We start from the raw sequence: 11,569 nt of genomic DNA on the forward strand, positions 1-11,569 counted from the left end.
ATACCAATAGTATTTTTAATGGAAATTGACAAACTGATTCTAAAGTTTACATGGACGACAACCTTCGTAGATTAGGCAATATTTTTTAAAAAAAGAAGAGAGCTTTCACTATTATTTAACAAAACATAACATAAAGCTGATTGAAACAGTACAGCACTAACCCAGGGACAAATGGATTGGTAGGGAAATAATAGAGGTTTCAAAAACATACCCATGAATATATTGGGATTTCATTATTATAAATGTGGACATTCAAATCAGCAAGAAAAAGATGGACTCGACAAGAAATAGTTTCAATGAAATTGGCTATCTAGTTGGAAATAGTTAGATCCCCACCTCACACCATACATAAACAGAAATTTCAAATGGATTATAGTTACACATAAAAAATAAATTTATCAAAATATTAAAAGAAATATGAGAAGACAGCTTTTATAATCTGGAGATGGAGAAAACCATCTTAAGCAAGGCAAAAAACCCATAAAGAAAGTGAAGACTGATTTGACTCCATGATAATTTTAAAAGTCTTTATGGAAAAATTACCCACCCACTCCACATATTTCTAAATGGCAAGGGGCTCACTGGAGAAAATATTTGTAAAATAATTGATGAAGGCTTAATAGTCAGAAAAAATAAAGATCTGCCATAAGGAAAAGATAAGCAACCCAATTTTTAAAATAGGCAAAATATATGAACAGGGGATTTACTAGAGAAAAGTACACCTTTTTTCAATAAACACATAAAAAGACATTTTTGCAATCAAGAAAATGCAAATTCAAACAGCAATGATATAACTTTCTACCATTGGATGGGCAAAATTTTAAAGATTAACAATATCCATTTTTAGCAAAAGGGGAAACATTCATTCTTGTACACTGTAGGTGTGAATGTAAACTGTTTCAGCTTTTGGGAGGGGTGAATTTGATAGTATTCATCCAAAATTATTAAATTTGTGTTTCCTTTGCCTGTCCCCCCCTCAGCCCACTCCTAGGAAGACAGCTGCGGAAATGCTTCAGAGTGTCTCTGCCCCCACCCTCACCCCCGCGCATGCTGGAGTGTGCTCACGGCAGCACTGCTGCAGTGCAGACAAGTCAGAAACAGCCTAAAAACTGGTGCTGGTTAAACAGCATATGTTGCATCTGCACAGAACACATGCAGTCAAGTAAAATTATGAATAGTTCTAGGGACTGACACAGAAAGGTTTTCAATTTTTTTTTAAATGTAGGTTAATAATACACACATAAGACCCCATTTATGTAAAATGTCATTAAGATCTTTTATTTAAGTACGCTAAAAACCATTACTTCTGGGGAGGGGAGCAGCACTGGCGGTGTTGGTGGATCAGAGAGGGGGAATCTTTACATGTATTTTTGAATATTTTAGTAAATCACAACAAAAATGTATTCAAATATTGCTTGTAATTTTTTTAAAAAAAAAATTTTAAAGGAAAAAAATGTAGAAGGTGAACATGCAATAGTTTTGTAATCAGTTTAAGTGCCATTAAAAAAAATGAAAGCTGATTCTGGAGCACTATATGTGGGTCCTTCCTACTGTTAGCCTACAGGGCATGTTTCAACCACTCCCTTACAGCACGCCCACTTTACAGATGATAAAACCGAAGCCTCAGGCGCAGGCCCTTTCCCTATGCCCCAGCACTAGTAATACAGCAAAAACCATCAGCCCCTACTCTGGGGAGCCTCCTGGCAGAATTAATTCCAGGAGGCCCTGCCCTCCTACCCACCCCCAACCCCCAGGGCCACCCAGAAAAGAGAACAGAGCCAGCTCATGTTTGCACAAATTTAATCCTTGCTATTCTGGTCCCAATTCCAGAGCCCTTCTAGGCCACACTTCCCTTCTCCTGATCACCCAAGGCCTAGTCATCTACCACATCCCTCCCCACTGGGACGCCAAAACAGGACACAGTCTCCCAGGGGCCACTCTTTCCCCACCTTGATTCTTGTTGAATACAGACCCATGACCTTGGTCTAACTTTGATCTGGCCCCATTCAGCAGAGGCAAAGCAGGAAGAAGAAGGGAGAGGAGAGATCAAGGGCCCATCTGGAGCAGTAGCAGCCAGGAGAGGAGTGGGAGCCAGGCGGAGGTGCGGGGGCCTGAGAGAGCCCCATGGCTTATTTGTGTCTTGATCCATTTGCTGTACTTGGTGACGCGGGTGTACACGCCTGGATTCCGTAATCTGGCGCAGGCTTTCTCCCAGGATAACACCCCAGCCAGAATCCATCTGCCCTCCACTTCACAAGCCAGCGGGCCCCCAGAATCCCCCTAGGCAAAGAGAGAGGAGTGATGGAGGCTCTGGACTCACCTGGGATGCAGGGGAGCCAGGGGCCCAGAATGTCCCCTCTGAGTTCTGCTTGGAAGATTCTTTCAATCCTTGAGGATCTCACTACCTGGGCCACCCTTCAGCTTCTCAGTTGGAGAACCCAACCCAGAAAATCAGGGAAAATCAAAGTCACAGGAGAAGGAAGACGGGAGCAGAGCATTGCTGGGTGATGGTGACAAAGAGGGAGACCAAGCAAACCCCTCCCCAGGGAACTGTCCCCCGACCTGAGAGTCATTCCCAACAGAAGAAGGACAGCGGCCAGAACCTCCCAGAAACTCACATTGCACAAGTTTTCTCCATAATTGGTGGCACAGATCATGTCCCCCAGGACAAGGGGGACAACGTGGGGGATGAAGGACATCTTGCGATAAATCTGGTCACACCTCTTGTTGTCCATGATAAACACCTCAGCCTCCTGCAGCTCTGGGGTCAGCGTGGAGTTGACTGTGGAGGAGCCCAGCGGGGTGAGAACTGACTCCTCACTCCACTCAGCCTTGGCCTCTTCCCCGTGTCTTGTCACCTCCATCCTTGAGACTCAGTGAAGCCACGCCCCTTCACACCTCCCTGCCCTCCTTCACTTGATCCTTCCCTCTGCAGTGTGGACCACGTCTGCCAAGTCCCTCACCGTCTCAGGCTCTGTTTCAGGATCCCTCTTTCTGGGATACTTTTGCTTCTGAATCAAGTAGGCCACAATCCAAGTTTCAAGGCGAAACTTATATATTGAGACCCTAGCCACGTACTGCTTCTCTCCAGCCTCTGTGCTTTGCACTGGCTGTGCCCTCTGCCACCTGACTAACACTCGCTCCTCCTTCAGGCATCTCAGTCAGAACCCTCTGCCCAGAGCTCAACCCAGATCCCTCCTGGCTTGACCTCAAGATCACCTGACAAAATCTTTGCCTCTTTCCTTGTCAGCCTGCACCCCCGCCCACACTCAGTTATGAGTCCCCTGCAGGCAGGGCATGTATTCTCAATGCCAAGGGTTTACCATGTGGCAGATGCTCGAAATTTGTCAAGTGAACAAATGAGTGAGTGAGTGAATTTATGAGTCCCTGACTCTGAGCTTCTGTAAGAGGCAAATGATTCAGGCACTGCTATGCCTGAATAAGGAGCCCACAGCAAGCACCATGGTGTAAACCATGAAAATGGCTCCCACATGAGCAGCAGTCCTAACACATCCAAAGAACCAGGGGACAGAGGTAACGGCCACAAGCTTCCTGAGAGGCACCATGAGAGGGTCCAGCAGGCAAGGCCCCTGAAGGAAAGAACATCACCCTCAGTGGTACCACACCCCACCTCCCATCCCATCCTGCTCACCTGAGAAGCGCTGTTTAACCTGGCCCCAGCCGGTCACCCAACACTGTGTCCCAACCTTCAGGTTGTAGTTGGGCTCTGGGAGGCAGACCGGCTGCACGTACTTGCTGACGATGGCAGGAGTGTGAAGCTGGAGAAGGGCAATATCACCCATGATGAAGGTCCGGCCCCAGTACTTGGGGTGCATAATGATGTCCTTCACAGGGATCGAGAGAGCCTGTTTGGGGTCCGTGGGCTTCAGCTTAGAGGTACCAAGAATCACTGAGTACTCTTTGGTGCTACAGGAGACACAGAGCCCCACCTGGTAGATGTCAGGTTCCCAGGCAACACTATGCTCCTACCTCCACCGAGGACCTTTTCCCTTAGCAGAAGTCCTGCCTGATTTGCTCGCTCACTCCATCTTGCTAATCCGGCCTGGGGGTCCTCAGGAGCAGAGATATGACTGCCTCCTCATTCACCATTCAAGGTGATTCAAGGTGGCCTGGTCTATGTGTTGTGCATGCAGGTGTGTAGGTGTTGGTATACAGGTATGTTCTCATGTGTGTGAGAGGTGGGGGTATACACTGGGTTTCCTGTGGCCCTGCCTAGGATACAGTCTTTGTTGCTTGGGGCTCCTGCCCCAGCTCAGGCCCTGACCCACTGTGAGATCCTGTGCATGACTCTTCCCTGTTCTGGACATCCCTTCCCACCCCTCCCCCAACACCCCCTCTCCCACGCTGTTTCAAAGAGGAAACGAGGAGGCTAGGCTGGGCCCATTGCAGCCCTGGCTCTCCAGGCCCTGGACACGGGGCCACACTCACCCTTGGATGCAGTGGGCAGCAGTCACCACCCAGCTGAGGTCAATGAGGGACCCTCCACACACGTGCTCATTTTCCATCCGTAGGCTCACCTCCCAGGGCCAATGGCGGGTCACACTCAAATTCTCTGACCACCAGGGTTTGGCACAAACTGCAGGAACAAGTGTGCAGGGAGACACAGGTGCCACATAGAGGAGGATAAGAATGACGGAGAACAAGATGCCCCTGGGGGCAATTTGCACAAGGCTGTAAACTCAGGGTCCTGGTCCCACTTCAAAGAGGGGGAGACTGAGGGTGAGAGAAGGGCAGTGGCCTACTCAAAAGCACAGAGCTAGACAGAAAACGACAATGACCGAAATAAAAAGCATCAAGACAGAGACATACAGACATCACAGGAGGACAGAGAGAGATACTGAGACACACAGGGAGCAATTAGTACAGAACCCCAAACCAAGGGAGAAGCACAGGAGGAGCCCCAGGACAAGAAATGCATTTCCTTGTTTCTGGGGTAAATCCCTACACCACATTCCTGAAAGGCTATAATGCTTGCTGCATCTCTTAGATACAAAAGGCCTCTGTCCTCACACTGCTCAGAGTCAAGAAAAGCTCCAGACAGCTGTGTCAGAAGTCTTTACACAGAACATTCAAGAAAGAGGCCCAGCATGGAGGCCACAGAGGCCCCCCACTCACAGCTGAGACACTCTTAATTTGCACGTAGTTCCAACAATCAAATTGTACTACTGTATGAATGAACATAGATGTAGAAATTATAAATAAAATATTAGCCAACATTATATTTTTAAAAAATAATGCACCATGATCATGTAGAGATTGTCCCAGGAGTGCAAGGGTGGTCCCACAATGGAAGAGCTCTCAGTGTATTCTCCACATAAACCATTCTTTTTCCCTAAAGAGAGAAAGATCATGTGCCTTTCACAATAGACACACAAAGAGGCATCTGAAAAATTCAACACATATTTATGACTAAAAAAAAACACACTTTTGACTCAGCAAATTAGGAATAGAAAGGAAATCCTTAACTTTATAAAAGTTATATGCCACAAACCTACAGCAAACATCATCTAACCTTAAGGAACAGGCAAAAAGAATCTATACTGTGAGAAGCCAGGAATAACGGTACTTTGTGGTGGGAGGGCAGAGGAAGTAAGAGAGAGCACATAAGGGAGTGTTGGTACTACGTGTTGGTCCTGATCTACTTTCTGACCTGGGTGGTGACTGAACCAGTGTGTTCACTGTGTGATAATTTCTTGAGCTGGACACTTATAATTTGTGTACTTTCCTGTGTGTATATAATACTTCAACAACTTATTTTTTAAAGATTTTATTTATTTATTTTTTTTTCCCCCCAAAGCCCCAGTAGATAGTTGTATGTCATAGTTGCACATCCTTCTAGTTGCTGTATGTGGGACGCGGCCTCAGCATGGCCGGAGAAGCAGCGCGCCGGTGGGAGCCCGGGATCCGAACTCGGGTCGCCAGCAGTGGAGCGCGCTCACTTAACCACCAAGCCACGGGGCCGGCCCCAAACAACTTATTTTTTAAATCAGTAATATTTCTCTACCTCAGCACAACCAACTAGAAAATATATTCAAAAATAAGATACATTTTCAATAGCAAAAGTTTATAAAGTACCAAGGAATTAACTTATCCAACACTATGCAAGATTTCTGTGGTAATACATTTAAAACTCTAATAAAGGACACTGAAAATGATCGCCATAAATGGAGAGACATCCCTTGCTCTTAAAATGAACAAGTAAATATTTCAGATGTAATTTTTCCCAGAATTAATCTATAACATCACTTTCCAAGTTAGAATTTTTAAGAAATTTGATAAACTTACTCTAAAATTGAAATAGAAAAACAAAAGCCCACAAATTTTTCAGTGTTTGAAAAAGCAGAGCAAAGAAGGGACACTTGTCCTAGCAGATATTAAAACACACGTCAAAGCCATAATAACAAAAAGTGTGGTATTGATGAAGACAGACAAACAGACCAATGGAAAAGAACAGAGAGCTTGAGACTGCCCCATGGAATACAGGAATTTAATGTAAACAAAGGAGCCACCACAATCAGCAGGAAAAGGATGGATTGTTGAGTAGATGGTGCTGGGGAAACTGGCTCACTATAAAAGAAAAAGAAAACTGGATTCCTTTGTAGGAACACTTGAAGACCTAAACATGAAAGGTAAAACTGTAAAGTTAACAGTAGACCACGTGAGGTGGGGTGGGAAAGGACTGCTTAAGCAAAACCTCAAAACACAAACCATAAAGCATTAAGCTGATTAACTTGATGACATCAAGATCAAGGATTTTTGACCCCAGGAACAAAGTTAACAGACAGATAACAGATTGGGGGGCAATATTTGCAATATCTAAAATCAATACAAGACTTTTATTAGGAAAATACAAGGAACTCTAGGAAATCAACAAGAAAAAAGAACAATAGACAATACGCGAAGGATAAGGACAGATAACTTATTAGGAGAGGAAACTCGAGAGGCCAACAGCACATTGGGACATGTTCAAACGCATTAATAATGAGAAAAATGTCAATTAAATCAAGAAGTCTTTTTTTTTACCTATTAGATTGGCAAAAAATAAAAGGTTGGATTGGGGCCGGCCCTGTGGCTTAGTGGTTAAGTGCGTGCGCTCCGCTGCTGGCGGCCCGGGGTTCGGATCCCGGGCGCGCACCGCTTCTCCGGCAATGCTGAGGCCGCGTCCCACATACAGCAGCTAGAAGGATGTGCAACTATGACATACAACTATCTACTGGGGCTTTGGGGGAAAAATAAATAAATAAATAAAATTTAAAAAAAAAAAAAAAGGTTGGATTGGTAAAAGGTGGATCATGCCAAGGGTTGGTAGGTACATAGCAATATATACACCTTCACAAACCGCTGGTAGGAATGCAGAGGGCTGACCAAAGTGGAATACGGACAGTAGATAAAAGTATGGCATCAATGTAAAGTTTTTAAGTTGATAAGTATACTGGGGTTATCCAAGAGAATATTCTTAGAAAATACACACCAAAGTATTACCGATAAAGACCCATGCTATACATTACCCTCAACTGATTCTGAAAAAATTGTGTGTGTGTATGCATGTGTCCCTCATACTATTTGTATTTTTGCAATGTTCTGTAAGTTTAAAATTATTTCCAAATAAAATGTTTTTTTAAATGGGGCTGAATGAAAAGAGGAGGAAACAGATCTAGAGCACATACCATTTACATAAGTTAAAAATACATGCACACAAAACCACAATGTAGATTTTCACAGGAATACACACAAACAAAAAGATACGCATTGAACACATAAGACATGTTGGGAGGAGGGGGAAGAGGGTACAGGAGTGTGGCATGGACACAAGCAGGAATAACTAACTTAATCAACCAAACAATCCATAACAAATCAGGGTGGATCTGTGACAATGGAAGCCCATGAACAAGCAGGAGCAACCCAACCCTCCACACCTGAAGGCCTAAGGAAAAAGACAGGAAGACCCCAGAAGAGCTGGGCTCTGAAGACACTGCCACAGGGCCCCGGAGGCTCCACTTGCAACTGAAGAGTTTAGAGCTCAAAAGGTTTCTGTGTGGAAGAGTCTGCATCAGCTTCCTGGACATGTCCTCTGATGGGATGCAGTCTGGGCTGAATTCAAAGAGGCTCTGCATTCCCACACGAGGCCCAGATACTCTTTCCTCTGCACTTTTAGGTCTGTATGTCCTGGCAGCCACAGGCTGTTCTTTAGAAAGCAGGTCCTTTAGACTAAATTCCTGCTCCCTACAGACCCAGAAACTCTACCTATGTGACCCTCTTCAGAACATACCCTCCCAGGAGCTGAGGTTCTCCTGAAGCAGAGGCTCACCCTACCCACCTGGTTTGGTGTTGGTTTCTTTGTAACCTGAAGGAGAAAAGGGGGACAGAGATGAAGCGAGAGGTCGTGACAGGATGACAGTGAAAAAGTGTATTTTTCATTAAGTAGTTCATTCATTCATTCACCAAATATTTCCTAATCTCCCACTCGGTTCTCAGCCTGGAGCCCAAGGCTAAGGGAACAAAGGTGTATCAGACAGATACTGCTGTATTTGCCCTTGAGGAACAAGCTGTCCAGCAGGGGAGACAGAAGTAAACACACAATCACCTGGGTGAGATCAATGCATGGACAAGGCCACAGATATCAGGTAAGCCCAGAAGAAGTGGTGGACAGAGAGGCTTCTGGGAAGAGGGGTTACTGTTTCAGGTCTTAAAGATAAGAAGGTAAAACAGAAATGAAAAGTGACAACGACATTCCTTACAAAAGAAACACCATGGTGCATGTCAGAGACTCCAGAGGTTAAAGGTCAAGGCCTGTGATGGCAAGAAACCATGGCAGGGGAGGAAAGTCAGGGGTCAATCCCAGAGGCCTCATAAGCCAGCCAAGAAGCCTGGGTGAGACCTTCTGGGAGGAGGGAGGCCAATGGAGGTGTGACATGGTCCGGCTTGTCTTGTGAAGGCAGCATGGAGAATAGAAAGGAAGGCGACAAGACTGAAGGCAATTAGATCCCACCAGAGGCTCTGCAGAACCCAGGCAAGAAATGAGGAGGTCTGAATGAGGAAGAGGCAGTGAGAACAGAGATGGTAAGCTGGACGTGGAACTTAGGGAGAAGGCTAATTCTAGGATGATGCCCGTTTCTGATTTTAGAGAAGAGTGGCTGCTATCTACTAAGTTAGAGAACCCAGTTGCTAGGAAGATGAGGGCCTCAACTTTGGACCCCAAGGAGTTGAGATGTTTCTAGGTCTTTCAGGTGGACATGTCCAGTAGGTGGCTGCACATCCAGACACCTTGTTTTGCGAGGCAGCATCACATGAATGGCAGCTCAATGACCACGGCAAGTGAGTCCACCCAGAGAGCAGTGAAGAGGGAACCCAGACAGCACCTTAGGGAACACCAATACATCAGGGATGAACACAGCATGGGTGGCTCAGGAGGGACACAGAAAAGCAAGGGAGTTTCCTTGAGGTAGAGGAAAACCAGGAGGCATTGCCTGAGAGAAGCCAAGGGGCTAGAGAAAAGGAAAAAGGGGGGAATAGTAGAAAGGTCAAGGATAGTAAAGGCAGAGACATGCCAGGAATGGGCTAAGGATTAAGTGCAAAGTGAGGAAACACTGGAAGGAAGCATGAAGTGAAAAAGTGAAAATTCTTATGTTGAGAAATCCGGCAGTGAGGAGGAGGCAGTGAGGGAGAAGAAACACAGAAAATAGAAAGAGAGAGGATAAGGATCTAGAAGAGAGGATGATGGAGGGAGAATAGCACAGGGAGGGCCCACAGTCCACAGCACCAGTGAGCAGGTTTACCTTGAAGAGGAGGCATGTCTCTGCTTCCTAAAGAAATGGGTAAGGATGGTGAGAAGTCAGGTTTGGAGGGGCCCCTGGGGGCTGGAGGGAGTCAAAGGAGACAGCATCTGAGGGCCTGCCTCTTCTGAGCCAACGAAGCAGCTGCTAGTGAGGCACAGTGGCTTGGAATAGAGGGTCTGGGAAGAAGGTGAACTTGGAATGTTTGTTTAAGTGGGTGGAGACCCCGAATTTGTCCCCCAGAGCCCATGCCGGAGTGGGGTCTCCAGGGGTGCCGAGCTCCCCGGGAAGATCAGAGGGCCTGGGGTGGAGGGTAGAGTGGGAGAGGCCTGACGATGCTGTCAAGAGGGTGGTTCGGGTCTCAGCCCCGACGTCCACACTGACAGGGGAAGGAAGCGGCTGACGGGCGAGGAGAAAAGGTAGGGCTTCTCCCCACTGCAGGTCCCAGGAGGCTGCAGGACAGGTGGCGCCTGAGGGAGGAGGCCAGAGGGCAGGAGTTTGGGATCCCGGAAATAGCCCTGGCGAGGGCAGGGGAGGGGGCAGAGGAGAGGCGATCGTGGGGTGGTGGGTCACAGAGCCCCAATGGCCAAATAGCCATTCCCGGGGGCCAGCCCCTGCCTCGAGTGCCAGGTGGCGAAGGGCGGTGGGGAGGAAGGACGGGGAAAAGCCCCGGAGAAGGCGCCGCCTCACCTGCGTCCAGCAGCGGCAGCAGTGGCGGCAGCAGCAGCAGCAGTAGCAGCAGGAAGCGGCGGCTCAGGCCCCAGGGCCTCAACGCTCCAGGCCCAGCGCCGAAGCTGCACAGCGAGGGGGACATGAGGCCCGGCTCCACACAGCGGTGGCCGAGGCAACTCCCACAAGCCCCGGCCCGTGATGGCGCACGTCGAGGGAGGGCCCCTCTAGCACACGGCGGAGCCTCCAACACCCGACGGCGCCTCCAGCACGTGACGACGTCCTGACACGTGATGGCGCCCTGGACACGCCCCTGCACGTACTGGCGCATCTCGTGCACCCCCGCCTCGTGCCTCTTACTTGAAGATGACCTCAGAGCCCTTGATCTATGACTGCCTCCTTGGTGGCCAGCCCCATGAAAGCACCCCCAAGTGCCTTAAGTTGGTGCCACTGCCCCCAGAAGAGGGCCGGTGAAGGCACACCAGAATCCAGGTGATAGCATCTTGTCGTCCAGCCTCTGACCACACCCTCATCCCCTGGGCTTGGTGCATTGGGGAGTTTCACAATTTATATTGATTTGAGAATCCAAACAGATGTAGAAAGCACAAGAAAAGAACAGGAAGGCTAGGGAACCGAGAGAGATGTCTTTGAGAAGGTGACATTTGAGCTGGACCGAACACTTGAACTGGAGTGCTGGAGGAGTCCTGAGAAGGGAAAGTCCTCCTCTTCCACAGACCACCCACTAAATGATAGCAACTGAAAGAGATGGTGGCATATGCTACCCCTTGGGCTTTCACAGGGCGTTTTTGCAGAAGGCTGCTTTCAGTCTGCTGGGGGTGACAGAGATTGGGAGATGACCACCAAGATTCCTGCTTCTCTTGTCTAGTATGGAGGGGTCCACCCCTGGGGACCACATTCCCCAGCCTGGCATCTAAGGGGGTCCACATGGTGAGTTCACACCAATAGGAGGTGAGTAGAGGTGGCCAAGAGGATGTTGCCTTCTCTACTCGTGTTAATGCAGGGCAGCAGTGGTTGTCAAAGTCTAGTCCCCAGAGCAGCAGCAGCAGAATCACCTGGGAACTTGTTAGAGATGACATTGTCAGGCT

General features: G+C 47.7%; 1 protein-coding gene across 1 annotated transcript; it reads right to left on the reverse strand.

Moving 5' to 3' along the window:
* Positions 1-1,767: 1,767 nt before the first annotated feature.
* LOC101405557 (Putative serine protease 45) lies at positions 1,768-10,661 on the reverse strand. The gene is made up of 5 exons (XM_087430863.1): positions 10,485-10,661; positions 4,450-4,597; positions 3,653-3,927; positions 2,619-2,782; positions 1,768-2,280 (listed from the first exon to the last, which is right to left on the reverse strand). Exons 1-5 carry the CDS (start codon positions 10,606-10,608, stop codon positions 2,047-2,049), a joined length of 945 nt encoding a protein of 314 aa, XP_087286989.1. The 5' UTR covers positions 10,609-10,661; the 3' UTR covers positions 1,768-2,046.
* Between the last annotated feature and the right edge of the window lie 908 nt (positions 10,662-11,569).

The sequence above is a fragment of the Ceratotherium simum genome, chromosome 5, assembly GCF_057802395.1.
Source record: "Ceratotherium simum simum isolate JZ-2026a chromosome 5, ASM5780239v1, whole genome shotgun sequence".
Taxonomy (NCBI): Eukaryota; Metazoa; Chordata; class Mammalia; order Perissodactyla; family Rhinocerotidae; genus Ceratotherium; species Ceratotherium simum.

Excerpts from the sequence above, each read along its gene's own strand:
- LOC101405557 (XM_087430863.1), bottom strand. The coding sequence starts at position 10,608 with ATGTCCCCCTCGCTGTGCAGCTTCGGCGCTGGGCCTGGAGCGTTGAGG. Across the intron at positions 4,598-10,484 it reads GCTGCCGCTGCTGGACGCAG|TTTGTGCCAAACCCTGGTGG; the intron begins GTGAGGCGGCGC and ends TTGTTCCTGCAG. Across the intron at positions 2,281-2,618 it reads ATGGAGAAAACTTGTGCAAT|GGGGATTCTGGGGGCCCGCT; the intron begins GTGAGTTTCTGG and ends CTCTTTGCCTAG.